We start from the raw sequence: 21,061 nt of genomic DNA, 5'->3' as shown, positions 1-21,061 counted from the left end.
TCAGGGTGGGGGTCCCCACTGGGGTGCCTGGCTAGCCTGGGTGAGGGGCTGATGGCTGTTTGCAGGTTGTCAAGCGCCCCCCCCCCCCCCGCAGTGGGGACCCTCGCCCCATGGAGGTTTGGCCAGCCTGGGTGAGGGGCTGATGGCTGTTTTCAGACTGGCTACACCCCCTTTAGGGTGGGGGATCTCCACCGGGGTGCCTGGCCAGTCTGGGTGAGGGGCTGAGGGCCATTTTCAGGCTGGCCAAGCCACCCGGCGACAGAAGCTCCCAGCCTTTCCTTTTTTTCTTTTTTATTCTGAGATTTATTTACCTTCTATAATTAAAACTTTGTAGCCTTGAGAGGCGCTCAGAGCCGGCCAGGGCAGGTGGGAGGGAAGCCTCCTGCTCGCTCTAGCTCAGTGGCCATGGCCTGCTGAAAGCAGGTATCTGGGGTTTATTTAACTTCTATAATTGAAACTTTGTTGCCTTAAGTGGAGCTCAGAGCCGGCTGCAGCAGGCGGGAAGCTTGGCTTCCTCCATCATCGGGGCAACCAAGCCTCCTGCTTGCTCCAGCTCCCTGGCTGCCAGCCGCCATCTTGATTGGGTTAATTTGCATATAGTCACTTTGACTGGCTGGTGGGCATGGCTTAAGGCGTAGTGGAGGTACGGTCAATTTGCAGGTTTGTCTTTTATTAGTGTAGATAGAAGATTGTTTATGCATGGCTGAAGTCTTGAGACAGGACTTATTCTTCATTCGTTAAAAGTCCCCAACATGCTCAAGGAAGAGTTTTATCAATAACTGACCCTCTATAGCTCAGAGTTCCTCTGGAGATCACAGTTGTACATGACATTTGAAAATATTTGCATAACTTGTTTTGGGTTTTAAGAGGTATGCTTAGTTTACTGCTACGTGGCCCTGAGCCTCCCTCTAATATGGCATGTCCATAATTGTGTTCTGAAAATATGCGCCATGACTTTTAAAACTTACAGGTCCCTAGCCATCAAATGGCGATAAATATAGTTAATACGAAACGTAAAAAGAAAAAAAATTGCTTCAAAACATTATAGCATTGGGCTGTACTTATTTTCACACTTCCTACACTTTCTGCTCTTCTGAAAAACAACCTGGACTTACCTTTAATCTTCGGCGGTTCATCCTGACATACCAATTGGTCAGAACATCGACAAACTTGACCAGGCGGGGCACCACAGTATAAAGCCTATAAGCTAAAAGTAAGACCAATCAATCAGGAACTGAGAATAGACTAAGCATTTGGGGTGCTTGGGGAAGGAGTGGACACAAGGAAAGAACGAGTAGCCCTGTCATCCAAGGGTCCCCATGCTTGTTGAGACAGAATGAACCAAAAGGGAAGCAATCACACTGGCTCCTGCACTAAGGACATACTCAATGACCATAAAGTGTCTTGGGGTGCACACAACTGCCCTGTGAGCCACTGTCAGTGAGAAAAATGGATATCCTGTATGTGTGGCCAAGAGGCCAACACTACCCATCACACAACGCCAGGAGGCAGGTTTACCTGGAGCTGTACAATGCTACAGCACCACACAGGCCCAACTTCCTTCACTGTGCTGCTCTGTACGTCAACTAAGACTGACACACAGTTTCTCAACTAGAGCAACTCTGTTCCACAAGGGACACTGGCAATGCCTCGAGACATCCTTGTCATAACTGAGCATATGGGTGCTCCACGCATCTGGCAAAGGAAGCCCAGTGATACTTGCTGCTCAACATCATATAACACACAGCCCAGGCCCACCAGAGAACCCACAAGCCCAAGCTATCCTTCATGATGCCACCGAGAAACTTAGCAAGAACCATGAATAAAATAGAATAGACTTTCTGAAGACCAAAATAGGGTGGGGGGTTTCCACCCATACCTCATTTTACTGCACTTGTTTTATTATGTTTCAGATTTTTTAAAATACAAACTGAAGGATTCTGGCAAACCTGCAAGTTAATCGGCACCATTTTTCCAACATAATTTGCTTGCTTTGTGTCAGTCATGATTTTTTCAATATTTCAAATTATTTCATTACTATACTTGTTATGATGATCTGGGGTCAGTGGTCGTTGATGTTACTATTGCAACTGTTTTGGGGTATCATGAACTATCACAAAACATTTCAAACTTAATCGATAAGTGTTGTGTGTTCCAATTGCTCTATTGACTGGCTATTCCCCTCTCTCTCTCCTGCTCCTCAGGCCTCTCCAGTCCCTGAGAATACAACAACATTGAAATTAGGGCAATTAATAAAACTACAATGGCCTCCAAGTGCTCAAATGAAAGAAGAGTCACACAATTACTCCTGGTGAAGATGCTGTGGAGACTGTTGAAATGACAACAAAGGATTTAGAACAGTGGTTCTCAACCTTCCGGCCCTTTAAATACAGTTCCTCATGTTGTGACCCAACCATAAAATTATTTTTGTTGCTGCTTCATAACTGTAATGTTGCTACTGTTATGAATCGTAATGTAATTATCTGATATGCAGGATGGTCTTAGATGACCCGTGAAAGGGTCGTTCAACCGTCAAAGGGGTCGTGACCCACAGGTGGAGAACCACTGATTTAGAATATTACATAAACTTAGTTGGTGAAGCAGCAACAGGTTCTGAAACTGACTCTAATTTTGAAAGAACGTCTACTGTGGGTAAAATGCTATCAAACGGCATCCTATGCTATAGAGAAACTATTCATGAAAGGAAAAGTCAACTGATGCAGCAAACTTCATTCATTGTTGGCCAATTTTAAAAAATTGCCACAGCCACCACCACCCTGATCACTGAGCAGGCATCAAGATGAAGAAAAGAGCCCTGGCCAGGCAGCTCATTTGGCTCGAGTGTCATCCCAATATGCCAAGGTTGAGGGTTCAATCCCCGGTCAGCACATACAAGAATCAAACAAAGAATGTATAAATAAACGGAACATCAAATCAATGTTTCTCTCTCCCCCCTATCCTCTCTCTAATATCAATCAATAAATCCTATATAAGAAAAGCCTAATATGCTAAGTGGTCATCTTGTGACTGGTCGACCGTTCAACCAATCAAAGTGTAATAAGCTAATGATATGCTAAGGCCGATCAACCGCTCACTATGACGTGCAATGACCACCAGGGGTAGGTTAGCTTGCTGCTGGGGCCCAGCCAATCGGGACTGAGTGAGACGGGTTGGACACGCCCTAGGGCACTCCTGCAGACCCTTCCTGGCCCTGATCGTGCACTAGTGGGGTCCTTTGACCTGGCCTGTGCCCTCTTGCAATCTGGGACCCCTTGGGGGATGTCGGAGAGCCAGTTTTGGCCCAATCTTGCAGGCCACTTCACTCAGGAGGGCGCCAGATGCAGGGCTTATGGCTGGTGAGCGCTGCTGCGACGGCGTGAGAGTCTTCCGATTGGGACTGATTGGGTGCAAGCCCTCGGCAGGCACAGTGGGGCCAGGATGAGTGGGAGCGGCAAGTAGGAGTTGCAGGCGACATTGGACTGTGGGTTTTGGCAAGATGCTCATAGGCCACCCAGAGGGACCCCATCCATGCACAAATTTGTGCATTGGGCCTCTAGTAAATAAATAAATAAAAGGAAAGAACCCACACCAGCAAAATAGCTCCTACTGAAGGCTCAGATGATGGCTAACATTTTTTAGCAGCATTTTTTGTTGCTGTTAATCCTTACCCAAGTATATTTTTTCCCATTGCTTTTTAGAGAGAGTGGAAGGGAGGCAAGAGGGAGAGGAGGAGAGAGACATCGACTGGATACCTGCTACATGTGCCCCAACCAGGGGCAGGGAGTAAACCTCAAACCAGGTACATATCCTTCACTGAAATTTGAACCTGTGACCCTTCCGTGTACGGATCTATGCTCTAACCACTGAACACCACCAGCCATGACAAGCATTAAACTATTTTTTTTTTTTTTTAGTAAACTGTTTTTAAAATTAAGGTGTGGACATTGTTTTAGACACAATGCTATTGCACAGTTAATACTATAAGTACAACTTACATATTCAATGGAAATCAAAAAATTCATGTGACTTGCTTTATTGTATATTCTCTTTATTGGATATTTGCTTCATTGTGGTGGTCTGGAACCGAACCCACACTATCTCCATGACATGCCTATAGTCAAAGAAGGAAAGCTAAAGGGGTTAGTGAAAGGCAAAAAGATCTGTAAAGCATTAGAAAGACTGGAAGGCTCTTGTGAGGAACTCGAGGGCAAACAGGAAAGTAAGGATGTCTTAGCCCATCTTTTTTGAGGCACAGGCTTATTTTAGGGATTTTCCCACTCATGTTCCCTTTCACTGAAACTCTGTCGCTCAAACAACACAATTTATTTTAATGTTCAGTGACTGTTAATAATGCTGCTGGTCTAAGCCAACATGGTGAGAAATTGCCAAGGGCAGAGCTGCTCTCTGCGGTGGTTCACAAAGACCAGAAAGAGGTGCTGCAGGCCCATCCCCGTCCAGTCCCTGGCTGTTTGCACATTCCCAGACAGATGATGTCTGTGATCAGAGGCCTACCCTGTAAAGCAAGCAGGTCAAACTCTCAGCCCAAGATCTGCATGCAACCCACAAAGAATATATTTGCGGCCCAGCCAATTTAACCGTATGTAAGAAACATTTTAATAAAAATTTCATAACTTAATTTTTACAATATCCTATTATACATAATTATTAATAACAAACTACAACGTTCGCTAAAGGCTGATTACTAGAATCGTGTTGCATTCGTTTCCCTTAAGCACCTTACGCGCAGGCACACCATTTCTCTCCACCAATACTAGCAGTGAATATTTTAGCAGCCGATGGCCACATCATTAGTCTTGAACTGACTTGTTTGGTGTGCGCAACAGGAAATATTTAGCTTTCAGAGAACAAGAAAAATAGGTTTAGTTGCGTTATGCTTATTAATTTGTGCAGTTATTCAGTGTCTGGTACATTAACGTTCAAGAAAAATATTATTATTCAAATGTTCAGTTATTTTGTGGTAACGATGACTAATTTATTTTAGCCCTTTGTACTCAGCATGTCTCTATGGAAATAAATCAACGTTTCTATGAAAATGGAAGCTTTTTTTTGTGGCCCACATAAACTTGGCCCATGGTAGCCTTTGAGTTTGACATGCTTGCTGTGTCGGCCTGTGGCCTGAAGGATCCTGAGTTCGACTGTGGTCGGGGGCACATGCTCGGGTTGCGGGCTCAATCCCCAGTAGGGGGCTTGCAGGAGGCAACCAATCAATGATTCTCTCTCATCATTGATGTCTCTCTCTTTCCCTTTCCCTTCCTCTCTAAAATCAATAAAAAATATTAAAAAAGAAAAGAAAAGAAAGAGGCCTAAGTTATTCTTAGTGTTCATTACACTTTTCATCTTCCAGGAAGCCATCATAACCTACTTCCTATATTCAGGTTTCAGCTTAGAGAGATGAAGCCTATGGGTAACGAGCACACAGAAGCAGTAGCAACTATCACTGAGATCACTATAAAAGCATCACGCTTCAAGGATGCTACTTCAGACTCTGTTGACGAGGGAGCTGAGGGCACAAGCTGCATCACACAGCCTGTGTGGAGCACACCTGGCCTCTCACATCTGGCTCTTTCTTACCACTAAGCTGATGTGCACAAGCTGCCTAACCTCTAACACCCTAGTCAGACTGGGCACACTCTTCAGGAGGGCAGTTGCCTAAAGATGCAGGAGCCCCAAGCAATAAGCCCCTCCCACTCACATCACTCAGGAGGAGGGAGTGAGTGTGGCTGTGAGCCCTTGTCCTGGGATCGTCACTTCTGTTCAACAGCTTGGCAATCATAATGATCCTTATGTTTAAGGGGTGGACATAGTCCGTCAGGATGACTGGTGAGCATGTGGAAATTCCTGTGCTCACTGTCCTTTGCGCCAGGATAAAAGGCACCTACTCCAGTAGGAGCCATGCACCAGCTGAGGACAGCAGGCTCCTGCCTGCACCAAAGGGTGGCTTTGCTCCTTGAAACCATGAGCACTGCACCTGCACGGCAGCCCCTGGCACCCACAGGTGCTGAGGGAGGCAGGGCAACCTCGCTAAGGTGTGCAGCACTGGAAAGCCAGCTTACTTTATCAGACCCACCCATCTCAGGTATCTGAGTTAATGCTTTCTAGAATTTTCCACCCTGACTTCCGGTTGTTCCATCATAACCTACTTTCCAACCTCTGTATAAAACCAAATTCATTGCTGTAGGTAACAAATATAGGAAAATGTCTACTTCATTATTGCTTTGCTATATTTCCTAATTTTTCTGGACTGAACAGGACACTTATTTAATAAAGTAGACTTGAAAATAGAAATTTAAAAAATCTATATACATAAAAGGCTGAGCAACCATACTACCGGTAGCTATGATGTGCAATGACCACCAGGGGGCAGACATTCAACGCAGGAGCTGCCAAGCCGCCGTGACTTGGCAGTGGGGTTCTCGGGTAACGCACCCTGGAACCAGAAAAGAGGTAGCCTGATTCCAGGGTACATCACCTGAGAACCACCCTCTTGCAATCTGGGACCCCTCAGGAGATGTTGGAGAGCTGGTTTTGGCCAATCCTTGCAGGCCAGGCTGAGGGACCCTACTTGCCAGAGGGACCCCACTCATTCCACAGACTCCCTCTGAGCCGCGGTGCCACCCCAGGTGCAGTCGGCCAGGGAGGGACCACTGGAGGTTGGCTCCAGGGTGTGTCCAGCCCGTCTAGCCCAGTCCCGCCCCGCTGGCCATCTTCTAATTAATTTCCTTTCAATGTGCACGAATCTGTGCACCGGAGCACTAGTAAAAAAATAAAAGACCTACTAACATGTACTATTTAGTGAGTACCTACTACCTACCAGATACTTGAAGTACACGATCTCTATTAGAGCCTTAGAATAATTCTAATCAGGTGTTTTTCACAGAAAGAAACTGAGGTTCCCAAATGAGGGAACAGGCACAGAGTCATTCAGCACTGAGCCTATGAAGGGATGAAGCCACTGGGCATCCTCAGAGATGATCCCCCAGGCCTTGGAACAGCACCGTCTACAACTAGTCTTGACAAAATTATATTTGAGTGTTGAAAGAAATAACTATTTACCTACTGTTCTTTATCTCTTAAAATTTCTATAAAATCCCCATTGTTTATCAATAAAAAGTTAAATATGTAAAGGGCAATCATAAAGATTAAGAGTCCTTAGTCCTGGGAGGAGGGCCAAAGAGAGACACACCTGCCATTTCGGTCTCAAAGAAGGCAATGAGCGACTGCATGAAGGACAGGATCCACTGGTCTGTAATGTTGGCACTTTCTTTAACCGTGTTCTCATTGTAGAGGAATTCCATTTCTTCCTCCTAAGAATTGACAATTATTGAAATATTCTGTTTGCTTGGGGAAATTAATGTAAACAAATGAGCTGTTTAAAGCACTTAAACTGAAATAGCCAATACCACGCCCCGCCTCCCCCAATCCAGGCCCATTGGCAATCTAAATTTCTAATTTTCAGTAATATTTTCAGGATAAGCTCTAAACCTGGGATATTAAGTCTTCAATTAGTGAATTACCTTTTTGAAAGAAGGAGAAGTTAGGAAAAAAATTATTCTTCTGCACCAAAGAATGATTATGAATTGAGAAACATTCCAAAATATTGTCAATAACTATAGGGTATAGTTACTTTAAATCTGAGAGAGGAACGACAGTAAAATTTGCAAGCACTGGATGACTGTCTACAAATTGAAAATGAGCACTGATTGTAGAGCCCGTGTCTTGCTGCCATGCCCAGACCAGGCGCCAGACCGGCAGAGGCTGCAAAGTGGCCCTGCCTAAGAACTGTGGGCCCAACGAGGTGGTTGGAACAAAAAGGCAGGAGCACTAGGGACCTGGGGAAAACGACTGCCTTTCTCAAACACAGGGGAAAATGCCCCCTGGGAAGCTTTATTAGCAGATCTAGACAAGCCAGAGGCAGAAGCAGCAAGTGACCGGACTGCTGGAGTGTGATGTTCAAAGCTCAGCTTCCCAACCAATTTCTCAGGAAGGCATAACATCCCATGTTTAGTCAACAGTAATTTACCAAGCAATTCTACTTGTAAGATGCTGGAGGTAAAAAGATCAGTGGTACCGGGCCCTAACCCCAATGGAGTCCTGAAAGCTAAGACAGGAGCCTGCGTCATGGAGCAGGAGAGGCAGCTTCTCCAAGAATGTCATGGGTAGCAGGACACTGCTCGGAAGGCACTTTCATATACATCACAATCATTACTTTAAGTCCTAAGACCCCAATGAGAATTTCTCTCACGCAGAGTATCAGCCCAAAGGCACCCATGGAGGGCCTTTACTCTGAGACAGTAGCTGACCCTTCACTGGCTCTGCCATGCCCCACCCGCACTGGTTCCACAAGGGAGGGGAACTGGCTGACTAAATGAATGTCCAATGCAACTCTTCTACAGGTGAGGCTGCTGTCTGCACAGGTGAGCTTGCCGAGGAGCCCCAGTCCCATGCTACTGGCGCAACAAGGACCCCGGCTAACTTTACCAATGGCCCCTCAAGTGTCTCTGACCCTCCACACCACAGGGACTGTGCAAACCCAGCTCGACACAGCTGGGAAGGCAGAGCTCAACCACAGCACGGCAGTCCATACCTTCTGCAGCCTCAGGACATTCTGGATGAAGAAGCGATAGGCATTGTACCAAGGGAGCAGCACGTCCTTCAGAACATCGCGAACACCTTCCTCCTTAAAGCGGAGGTTTTCTGCTCTCACCACAGGGGAGTTAATCAGATACAATCTGGAAGAGAAAAATTATACCGAAAAGGAATGTAGACAGTAAACAATTATTATGTGACATTTTGACAGGGCAACACCAATACTAGCATTTCTGCTACAAAAGAGGTAATTATGAATACTCTTCTCGTGATCTATTTAAAACTGATAAAGCTCTTACTGTTACATGCATGAGGCCAAGCACATTATAAAAGGAGATGTAAGCCCAGTGCAGGCCACTGGTGGTGGGTGCAGCAGAACTCAAAGGCGTCGGCCAGGCCCTCCTCCCAGAACAATGCAGGCACCAAAGACTCCCCAGGAGCAGCTGTGTGTGCTCTGCCAGGGCAGAGGGCTGGGGGGCTTTTAATTTGAACACTCAATGATCTCTGGATTTGAAAATGTCACCATTATTAAAAAACCACTTTGGGGGGTTTGAGTCAACATCATACAAATGTAGCTCCCCCTGTAGTAGAGATACATTTTTTAAAAAGCAAATTCTAAACCACATCTAAGGAATATGACTAACAGAATGAGAAATGCTTACATAAAAATGACAAACACACCCTAGCTGGTTTGGCTCAGTAGATAAAGCATCAGTCTGCGGACCAAAGGGTCCCGGGTTCAAATCTGGTCAAGGGCATGTACCTTGGCTGCAGGCTCCTCCCTGGCCCCGATCCTGGTCAGGGCTCCTGCAGGAGGCAACCAATCAATGATTTCTCTCACATCGATGTTTCTCTCAGTCTCTCCCTCTCTCTTCCATTCTCTCTCAAAATCAATGGAAAAATATCCGAGCGGGTGAGGATTAACAAAAAATAAATAAATAAAAGTGATTAAATGTAAAAAAAAAAAAAAAAAAGACAACAAACACACACAGGGCAAAGCATGGGCTTTTACCTGAGGGCGTCAGCACCGTATTTATGGATGATGGAAAGTGGATCTGGATAATTCTTTTTTCGTTTGCTCATTTTCTGGCCATCACTTGAAAAACAAAAGTCAATGTCACAGTTTATCTTTATATATGGTTACAGGTATTTTCAACTGGAACACATAAATGCAAAGGGCATACAGACAATGTTAAAGTACAACAATAAAGCTGTCTGTCAGTATCTGTAAGCTTCTTTTTAAATACTGTGTTGAATCAACAGAGAAGCTTCAGGAGAGATGAAGGAAGACATTATAGTGTAACAGTTAAAAATACAGATGAGGCATTTACCCTACAGAAATGAAAATCTATAGTAACACAAACCTTCAACAAACTTGACAGCTTTATTCATTGTCAGAAACACTGGAAACAACTCACTTGAGCAGGTGAAGAGTCAAACTCTGGGTCACCCACATGCTCAGCAAAGAAAAGGAAGGAACCAGATACACAAGCCCCCCAGGACCCTCCAGGGAGTAACACAGAGCAAGAAAAGCCAATCCCAAAAAGTTATACATGGTAGGATTCTATTTACATAACAGACTTGAAATGATACCATTTCAGAGATGGAGAACAGATCAGTGGTTGCCAGGGGTTGGGGAGGAGGCTGAAAGGGCAGGAGGATGTGGCTGTAGTTATAAAAAGGCAACAGAGGGACCGTGAGATGTTCAAAGGGAAGGAAACTGGGAAAACTCAAAAGGGGCCTCTGTAATTTATTACAACTGCATGCAAATCTACAATTCAATAAAAATTTCAACTGAAAATGTGAAAGCACAGCCTGTATAGCCAGACTGCCTGGATACTTGAACTTACCACTTATTTACTGTGTGACTTTGGGAAAGTTACTTAATTTTCCTGAACCTCAACTCCTCAAATGTCAAAAGAGCTATGGGGATTAAGTGTGTGAAGATGTGTAATAGCTCACAACAGGGCCTACTGCCACGCCCTCACTGCACATAAAGCTGGGCACCTACGTAAATATTCGTAGTTTCTTATTTTTATTTATGTTTTACTTTTCATAACTTGAGGAAGTACAGGGAAAAGAAGAATAAGACTCCTATGCAATACTAGAAACCTCTATAACCTGTAAATTCCTCATGTTAAAAATAAGACAACAAAAATCTATACTAAAGGTCCAGTGTACAGATTAAATATGAGCTATAAGCAAAAGAACTTCATGAAATTCTAAAAACACACACACATTATTTTATCACTAGGAGATCCCAGAAAAGACCTCCCCTTCCATTAGGCTGAGCTCTCAACCCAGCCCTGCTTCCGAAGACAGAGGGGAGTGGGTGGGAGACGGAACGCAAAAGATGGACAAGTGCACAGGAAAGGTGTGGGATGAAAAGAGCAGCAACATGTAAAAAGCAGAGAAGAAATAGTAGGAACAGAGGGGGGCATTCCTGAATTCCTCTATTCACAAAGGAAGGTTAGGGGAACGGAGAACCTTGTCATTACACAGGAATGCACCTGCCTTGCAAGGACGAGCCCATTCACAATCACATTCCTGAAAGGTGGTTGTCCGAAGAGAGCTGTGGCCAGCACCAGCAGAGTGTAAAACCTGGAAAAAATGTCAAAATAAAGAGTTAAGAAACAAAACAAGAACCGGAAAAGAAACCCAGCATAGGGAAAAACTGTGTTTACTTGTTGAACTGAATTTCTACTTTGGATCTGTTATCCTTCTTGATAACCACATAAAGCAAAGGTTCTTAATTCTGATGACTTATTAAGTCCTGTCAGGATCACTGAAAAAAATTACACACAGGACCCACTGCAAAGCAGCCCCTGATCAGAAAATGAATTGCTTTATTGAAAGTGCATAAAGGCCTGGAGCCAGGTGTTGACCCAGTTGAGGACAGCACCATCACTCTCCTCGGGAAGCCAGCTGGACAGCTACAAGGCAGAGAAGGTCAGAGAGGGCTGGTTTCTCAGGACCTCCCCAAAAGACAAAACTGAAAATCAACAGATATCACCTTTAGCACAGGGCCGTATGAGAGTCGTATGACAAAAAACAAATAAACAAACCTCTCTCCCCACCAAAAACAACATCTCTCTCATTCAAAAGTCAAAAGATAGATGACAGGAGCAGAGGCAGTTTTTATTCTGTTGGTCAGATATCAAATATGTCATTTATTCTGCTTGCTAGCTTATTCCCTAAAAGAACTGCATCACATCCCTGTAAGCTGTCCTGATAGTGCGGCTCTTGTCACCTCTAATCTGATTTTGAGAACAGCCCAGGACATGAACTGATGAGGGTGGAGACCAGACCCCATGGCTAACATGAACACCTGACAAGACATCCCATTCACTAAGGACTGCTAACAGTTGCCAGATGTCACCGCTCCTCTGAGAAACTCCCTGGGAAGAGGAGTTTGTGCCTGGTACTGTTCCTACAGATAAATGGATTGAAAGCTGAAAATAGCACATCCCAAAACATTAGGCTGGAATTTAATCAGTTTGTGATGACTCCTGCAATTTGTAAAAGCAGAAAACACCACCAAAATTCCTTAAACAACAACTGTAAAACCATTATTAATGAAAATATAATTAGAACCTGGGCCAACCAAGATCATCCACAAAAAGAAGGTAACTTTTTTATAATTAAGAGGGCAAAGATATGGCTTTAAATAAGGCACCAGATAAAACCAATACTCAAATCCTCTCCCCATGATCTTTTAAAATCTAGATTTTTTTGAATGTTAATTTTGTAAAGCTAGTCTAACATCTAAGCACATTTCCAAGCATCCCTTTTTGCATTTGTAGTACCTCACTCTTTATCCTCTAATACCCATTACACATTTGAGTAAATGATTTGAAATACACAAGCTATGATCATCACACATTGTTTTTTTTATCACATTTCCAGTGAAACAAATCTCTATACTCCAAGATGTCAGTGAAATAACTGAAACTCTGAAACTACAGCCTACCATGGGAGAGACGCCTATTCAAGACACTAACGGGTTGCTTGGTATGAGGAGCAGCGGGCAGGAGAGCCTCTCTCCCTAACACAGTCTTCCCTGAACATAGCTGATAAAGACCAGGTGCTCAGTAAAGTAGCTGCTAAATAAAATGAAATCAACAAAACACTTAAAAGAACAAAAAAACATACCATCCTCTGGTTTGATCAATGCCTTCAGCAATGAAGTCTGCAGGAAATGCATCTTCAAACTCCTTCTTATTTTCAAATGGATAATGAACTTGAGCATAGGGCATGCTGCCACTCTCAAACCAACAGTCAAACACTTCAGACACGCGACGCAGCAATCCCTTCCCACAGCGTGAAGGAATGGTCAGATGGTCAATGCTAATAAACAAAAACGTGCCATTTCTATTAATTTTAAGCACAACAGAACTTGCAGTTTAATTGCCAGTAGGAAACACAATCTCCTGAAAGCTCTTCATACGAACAGAAATACTGGCAATTATCACAGGCTTTCAGAGAGCATCAGGAGTGCTCGACCTAGAAGGCTGTATACCAGAGGCCCCTGCCATCTGACGCAAGGACAGAAGCCACCCCTCCTCATTATGACACAAGTTATCAACAATGTAATTCAGCAAACTAGAGTTTGATTTCTATATGCAGCTCTAGGATCTGCTACAGAGACCACATCTTAACACACTGCGGACAGATCACGAGAATTCTTGCTTCATATTACAGTGCTTTACAAAGTACCATACTTTAAAAAGATATTAGCTTGTAAGAATAATAAATAACTTCAAAATGCAATGGGTATTTAATTTTAAAGCATGCCTTTAACGTTTATGTAAAACGTTTTTTGTACTCGTTCAATAGAAACTTATCTGGCCACTGGGTGAAGCTAGCAGTGAAACTACTGGTCTGCAATGTGTTAATAGGCTAAACCAATGGTCGGCAAACCGCAGCTCGCGAGCCACACGCGGCTTTTTGGTCCCTTGAGTGTGGCTCTTCCACAAAATCTCACGTGTGGGCGTGCATGTACAGTGCGATTGAAACTTCGTGGCCCATGCGCAGAAGTCTGTTTTCGGAAAGGAGACAGACGAAACAAGTATACAAGACGAGTGTGGATGGGAGAGTTGGAAGGGGTCGACCTTAGCGAACATACCTTAATCAGATTGAGGACGTTTTTAGCAAAGGCCAGCTTAGGAGTACCCTAATTAAGTTAATAACAATGTACCTACCTATATAGTTTAAGTTTAAAAATTTTGGCTCTCAAAAGAAATTTCACTCGTTGTACTGTTGATATTTGGCTCAAGCTCTGAATGACAGAACTGACATGAATCACACACTTAGAAACTGACCTCTCTCTGTGGAGATCTGAGATCTTTGTTCCTGACAGTTCTTCAAGTTCTGCCATTGACCCAATGCATACTATCTGTCAAAACAAAGTTAAAAAGCAGGAGTGTTGCAGAGGCAAAGATCACAGAGTTTATTTCTGTTCATTCCTATTTAGTTTTAGAGATCTCTAATCTTCAGGACAGTTACCACCAAAATGGCTAACCCTCAGGAAAGACAGGTCACTGTCTGAAGAAGTGAGCAGACTTCCCTTCCTTGCTACTGACCCCATATCAGAGGAGGCTCTACATGCAGATTTTCAACATTCACAGCCATCATCTCAACAAGCATTTTTTGAGGGTTTACTGTGTCCAAATCTGCAAAAATGACCAGCAGAAGTGAAATGCCTAGACAAGGGGTGGGCAACCTTTTTGTGAGTGCGTGCCAAAACTAGCAAAATCTCTGACTCAAAATTTTTCTGTGTGCCAGCCCTAATTTTTTGAGAACATGTTACACCTACTTGATATCTCTTAAGGTGTACGTATGTGAAGAATCTTGAAGAAATAATAAAATTCATTCAAGCGACAAAAACACAGTATATGATGATGAAAAATACATTTATTTTTTAATGTATACATGTTATGTAAAATTTTTTATCTAAGATGCACCTACACTGAATTTATCTGAAAAATAAAGAAGTCAATATTAAGAAAAAAACTGTAAATGAAAGATTATAAGAGAGGGTTTCATGTGCCAGCAAAAGTTACTGGCATGCCATGTTTGGCACGTATACCAGGGGTTGCCCACCCCTGGCCTAGACTATTACTCTAAGCTAAGGCATCTTATTTTCTTCCTGGCACTTGAATTTGATTCTTTAAGCTGGAATCTTCTGAAGTGAAAGCTAGAACTAAATTATTGTGCCGAGTCAAAATAGTCCAACTGCAAGATGTTAGAATCATGTCCGGGTAAGGAGGCTGAGATGGGCCCACTGAGGCGCTCCCAAAGGAAGCCATCTGACAGGGCTGCTGGGGCTTCTCCGCTACCTGGAGGCACCCTGGTCTCTTTCCTCGTCCTCCCTAACTGGTTCTGAAAAGCCTTGATTCAGCCACATTGGAAATTTACTGAGGTCCCTGGGCTGCTGTGGCTCATGACGGCTCTAATGCTCTCAGCTTTCAATGATGGACAGAAAGCCCCATCAAGGGAATACATCTAAGTCCTACATGTAACATTTACATAGACCTAAACTCATACACAATCACTTGGTTTTGTAGGTTAAAGGTCTGCAATGCTTGGGTAATTTTTTTTCAATCTTCCTTTCCCGTCACTATAAGTTGGGCTTAACATGCTATGACTTAGTGCAGAGTATATGTTCTGTTCATAAATAACTCACAAGAAGAAACAGAGATATGAGCAACACAAACAACTTAATGTGTGGCTTCCCTGAGAAAAATGGAAATTACATTCACTTTTACACAAAGGGAAATTGTTAAAAATTGCATTAGAGTCAAAATAAAGTTAAAGCTCTAAAAACATTCTTATTTATGTCATTATTATAGGAAGGAATGAGAAAAAGATGAAATAAGGGGCCAAAAAAAAGAAAGAAGCCATATTCTTCTACCTCATATTCAGATGGAACGAATGAACAAAGGGCCTCAATAAAAATCAACACATGAAAGCGCCACAGCCTCACCTCCTCGAAGTCCTCGCTGACCCACAGTGGGATGGGGGTGCCCCAGTATCTGTTTCTGGAAATGGCCCAGTCTCGTGCATCTTTCAGCCAATTTCCAAACCGCTTTTCTCTCACAAACTCCGGCACCCTGGATGAGCAGGTCAGACACCAAATCACCCGAGAACATTACTGAGTAAATCTGTGAAGGGCACCTGCATAGGCTTTGTGGACCAGACACCCTGGAAACGCTGAGCTCACTCCTGAGAGGTGGTTTTCTGCATGGGCAGCACCAGATGGCCCACAGTGGCAGCACCTGCTGTGAATTCATCCCAGTGAAGATGGCTCTTTAGTAGAAAACATCACCGCACCCAGGCTTCCCTCCCCTGGCCTCCCCTGAGGGACGGCCACAGTCGTCTGAACAGTCACCACGAGCTAGCTAGCCTGGCCACGCTAGTTTCTGGGTCACCCACACAACAGCGCTTTATTTAATTATAACTCACTGGGGTGGGAACCAATCACCTAGAAAATAAGAGTCCGAACAGGTAGGGTATTAGTAGCTGGCTGGTAGATGCCTTCCCAGGCTCACCTGCACATTGTACATTAGGCTCCAGAAATGAGGCAAGTTCCTTAAATGCGCTTCTCACCTCAATGCCTTCGCTAGTACTATCCCTCCTCTGTGATAAGCTTCACCTGGCAGAACTCCCATCAACAACTCCTCCCCCAAATTTTTATTGTCTCAGATTGATAAATGGCACCTATCCTTTGAGGTTCAGCTTTACAGAAAAACTTAACAAGTTTAAGACCACTAGGGTCCCCTAGTCCTGTATCATAGATGGCAGTTTATAGGCTGGCACCTCCCACAGGACACTCAGACTATGAATATTCCATACCTACCACATCACACATTAGGAGAACTAAGGAGCGTTTGAGGTATAAAAATGAAAGAACAGCTTTTACTTGAGAAATCAGTCACTTCGCTGGAAAAAAAAAGAAAAGCTATAGCCACTTTCTTTTACTGCCCTGAGATGCTCCCCATTCTTCCAAAATCAAATGCAGTCTTTAAGTTCTTATGGGGAGTAAAAAAAATAGTGATTACCCTCCAAACTCTCAGTGAAAAACATACTTTTGCTATACATAGATCCAGTCTTACTTCATTTTTGTAACAGCTGAGTAACACTTTTTTTATGACTAGGTATTAGCTAAGAGCTTTTGTCCCCTCAGTGCAGCCAGCCTGAACAAGACCATCACAGTCTGGGAACTCAAAAACTATCAAAAGTAGTACAGCTGATCCTTGAACATGTGTTTGAACAGCAGGAGTCCAATTATATGCCAATTTTCTCACGTGACACACGCAGTTCAAACCCGGGTTGTTTATGGTCAACGCCAAGACTGGGAAATCACAGATGTGGAGAGCCGACGGTTACACACGGATTTTTGACGAGGCAGAGATTCGTGCCGCCAACTCCAGTGTTTTTTAAGGGCCAACTGTCATCATAAATGGCTTTTGTGGATATATATCCAAAAACAAATGTTTACCCTGAAAATGACTATTATTTACGGCTAATGAACAATGAGAGTACAGCCAGATGTTTTTCAGTCATCCCATTCTGTAAAATGAATAAACAGCAGTTTCTCATTTCCATTTGGCCTTTAAAAAAAAGTAAAAATACTCTATATGCCTTATAATAAAAAAAATGGTACTTTGTTATATCTTATTTAAATTGTTTTGTGTTCCTAAAAAGAAATAAAAATAGATGTTACTACAATATACAATAAATGATGGCTACTAAAATTATTGATTTGGGGGAGTGTAAACCAATACTTACTAACTGCATGACAAAGAACATTCTGAAGACACACATCTTACTGCTCACCAGTAACACAGGTCATTGTTCCTCATCAGCTGGTCCACCATGTGCTCAACCCGCACAAACCAGCTGGGCACCGCTTTGTAAATGAGGGGGGTATCTGATCTAGAAAAGCAGAAATGGAGGTGCAGCTGGTCAGAAGGTGTGCAGGCACCCAGGACAACCACCTTTAGTGTCTCACTTATGTCACCACCACCTACTTGGCCTTCTGCAAAAGTAATGTCTACATCCTCAGTATTGGTCACCACCCTCCACAAAACCAAGAAAGGCAAGCTAGTAAAAGAATACAAGAAAAAATATATAGTTCTCCTGTTGTGTGACAGCTGTCCAGGAAAGATATCACATTCACTCAGCTTGTGTGGTTCAGTGGTTGAGCATCAATCCATGTACTAAGAGGTCACGAATTCAATTCCTGGTTTTGGGCTTCATCCCCAGCAAAGCCTACAGGAGCAGCTGATTAATGTTTCTCTCTCATCAATTTTTCTATCTCTCTCCCTTCCTCTCTCAAATTAATAAAAACATTAAAAAAAACAGTATCACACTCAGCAAAAAATGAGGCCTGAGAACATAACATTAACCCTAACCCTAACCCTAACCCTAACCCTAACCCTAACCCTAACCCACGGAAGATTCCATTTCACCCACATCTTTATAATCTTGTATTAATATCACATACATCTCACTTAATTCCATTAGAAAATTTTAGAGATGTATCTCATCCTAAAGAAATGTGACCCCCAACACAGAAGATATTTGTCCATGTAGGATGATAGAAAATATGCACATATGTCTTTGCCACTGGATCCAGGCAAAGAGCTCCTGAAATCCTAATTTTCTGGGTGACAAGAGTGTCTTTTCTTCTAATGTGCTTCTGTGTGGGCCCTTGGATGGGTGCTGGTCACTGAAAAGATGAAGCCATGATAGCTTGGAATTCCAGTCCTGTCTCCATCCCTGAGAAGAGAGAAGGGCTGACAATAGAGCTAATGGTTGATCATGATTTTGTGGTGAAGCCTATAAAAGTACGGGGGCTGAATGGCTTCCAGGTTGATAAATGCATCCATGGGAGGGTGACACTCCCCAACTCCAGGGGACACATGATAATGCTCACAGGACCCTCCCAGACCTCTCCATTAGGCTGTTTACCTGCATCCTTCAATAAATGTGTTTCCTGGAATTCTGAGCCTGACTAGCAAATTAATTGAACCCATCCATGGAGGGATCAGATGGAACCTCTGAACTAAAGCCAGTCCGTATATCAGGGATTAATCTTTGGGACCTGATGATGCCTCTAGGCCAGTGGTTCTCAACCTTCCTAATGCCACGACCCTTTAATACGGTTCCTCATGTTGTGGTGACCTCCAACCATAAAATTGTTTTCGTTGCTACTTCATAACTGTAATCTTGCTACTGTTATGAATCGTAATGTAAATATCTGATATGCAGGATATATTTTCATTGTTACAAATTGAACATAATTAAAGCATAGTGATTAATCACAAAAAACAATATGTAATTATATATGTGTTTTCCGATGGTCTTAGGCGACTCCTGTGAAAGGGTCGTTCGACCTCCAAAGGGGTTGTGACCCACAGGTTGAGAACCGCTGCTGTAGGTAGATGGTGTCGAATTAAATTGTAGGACACCCAGCTGGTGTCACAGAGAATTGAACTGCTTGGCATGGGAAAAAACATCCACAATACTGAAAAATGTCACAGTGAAGTGTTTTATGTAAGTTGTAAAGAAGATCACAAGATAAAGAAATAAGTAGGACCCGGTCAGCATGGCTCAGTGGTTGAGTGTCGACCTATGAACCAGGTCACAGTTCGATTCCCAGTCAGGGCACATGCTCGATCCCCAGTGTGTGGCGAGCAGGAGACAGCCGATCAATGATTCTCTCTTATCATCAATGTTTCTCTCTCTCTGAAATACATAAAAATGTATTTAAAAAAAAAAACACCAAAAAAAAAAAACAAGAAACAAAGTAGGGAAGAAATAGGTTTTTTCTTTCTTGTCTGTGTCCGTATTTCTAACACAACTCCTGCGAAAAGAAATAATTGTATGCATTCATAACATTCTCCTTGGAGCAAGAAGGCAGTATCCAAACACAAGCTCTAAAGAATACAAATGAGATAGAAACCACAAACTGATGGAGTGGCACAAACATAAGTGTACGCACAAATCGAAAGCTCTGGCTAAAACAGTCCCCTCCTCACCTCCAGCAGAAAGGGTAGCTATGAGTGAAGGTGCTGGCAACAAGAAGTCGGCCTTGCTCCTTCAGCATCCTGATGATATTTTTGTCAGCATCCTGTTAAAAAATTAAAATGTAGCTACTGAAATATCTTCCAGTATTTAGTAAGGTAATATAATTGGGTATTTATTACTAAAATCTGGTATTTGGATACCTTTACTATGAGTAAAAGGCACAAATAACAAATGTATTATATAAATAATGCATCTATATTTTAGCCACCATGTAACTGCACGGACTTTTAAAATACATGCCATATCATTAAGGTAATTCAGTTTTCAATCAGCAGTGACTACTCCAAGGTCACAACGTTGCTTCATGAGTCACCAGACAGAGCCCATTTTTCCCAACTCCTTTAAACTACAGCCTGCTTCCTCTGAAGATACTAGATGCTCGAATGCAGCTGATAATATCTGTCTACCTGTACTGATTTTATGTGCGGAAGCAAAACAAAACAGAAGCAGCTTCCTAAAAAAAAACAATCCAAGATGTGGAAGCTTTTTGATAAAAACTGATGAATAAAAACAGTCCGATGAAACCGAGACCTTTGTATGCCTTACAGTCACAGACCTTCACATGCTGTCCCATGAAATCTGTCACTTCCGCTGTGAAACAGCCTGAAGCATCCACAGGGCACACAGGGACAGAATCTTTCTGAATGATGTTGAAGTCCATACAGACCCGATAGTCATCCTGGGGCGAAAGGAGAGAAGAATAAAACAGTTCAAGTGTAGGAGGAGATAGTGCAGTTTTCAATCAGCAATGACTACCCCAAGGTCACAAAGTTGCTTCATGGGTCACCAGTCAGAGCCCAGTATGAGGGAGGTTTACAGGAATAATTTTCTGTATTCTGATACATACCTCTAATCAACTGCAATTATCCTCTCAACTAAAGTTAACTCAAAGACCGCACAGAGATTAACAGAGCATTATAGTTGTGGAGGATTAACATCTAGCCTCGTCTAACCAGACATTATTTCACAGACCCCTACACATATGAGAGTATCTATCCACTAAGTGAGATGAGATATTCAATCTAATAACAGACAAAGATGCAAACTGACCGTACCTTCGCAACACCCACCATGGGCTAATCAGAGCGATATGCAAATTAACCACCAACAAAGATGGCGGCTAATTTGCAAATGCCGGCTGGGAACGAAGACCAAAGACACTGTAGAAGGCAGCCAAGCAACAGAGCCTAGGTAGCGGAGACGGGCGGGAGAGAAGGGACAGAGGAGGGCGGGGTAGGAATGGCAGAGACGGGAGCGAAGCCCTATTCTTGCAGGAATCTTCCTGCAACAGGCCTCTAGTAAATATATTAAAACTAATTAAACTTGACTTATAACACCAACATGTATGTACATACATGTT

General features: G+C 43.1%; 1 protein-coding gene across 2 annotated transcripts in view; it reads right to left on the bottom strand.

Annotated features, from left to right (window-relative positions):
* IARS1 (isoleucyl-tRNA synthetase 1) overlaps positions 1 to 21,061 on the bottom strand; it is a 117,620-nt gene that overhangs the window by 38,182 nt on the left and 58,377 nt on the right. The window contains exons 11-21 of one of the 2 annotated variants that reach the window (XM_070400891.1): positions 20,258 to 20,380; positions 19,653 to 19,744; positions 17,446 to 17,544; positions 15,593 to 15,719; positions 13,929 to 14,002; positions 12,760 to 12,954; positions 11,122 to 11,208; positions 9,620 to 9,703; positions 8,606 to 8,750; positions 7,205 to 7,325; positions 1,116 to 1,207 (exon numbers count right to left, since the gene is read on the bottom strand). In XM_070400891.1, coding sequence (XP_070256992.1) covers positions 1,116 to 1,207; positions 7,205 to 7,325; positions 8,606 to 8,750; positions 9,620 to 9,703; positions 11,122 to 11,208; positions 12,760 to 12,954; positions 13,929 to 14,002; positions 15,593 to 15,719; positions 17,446 to 17,544; positions 19,653 to 19,744; positions 20,258 to 20,380 — 1,239 coding nt within the window. The remainder of the gene's footprint in view (positions 1 to 1,115; positions 1,208 to 7,204; positions 7,326 to 8,605; positions 8,751 to 9,619; positions 9,704 to 11,121; positions 11,209 to 12,759; positions 12,955 to 13,928; positions 14,003 to 15,592; positions 15,720 to 17,445; positions 17,545 to 19,652; positions 19,745 to 20,257; positions 20,381 to 21,061) is intronic. The other variant, XM_070400892.1, reaches the window with a different exon arrangement.

This window comes from Myotis yumanensis, unplaced genomic scaffold (genome assembly GCF_028538775.1).
Source record: "Myotis yumanensis isolate MYYU_CA2020_CCGP unplaced genomic scaffold, mMyoYum1.0.hap1 SCAF_21, whole genome shotgun sequence".
NCBI lineage: Eukaryota > Metazoa > Chordata > Mammalia > Chiroptera > Vespertilionidae > Myotis > Myotis yumanensis.
The sequence above is the reverse complement of the archived record's forward strand: the minus strand, read 5'-3'. Positions and strand labels throughout refer to the sequence as shown.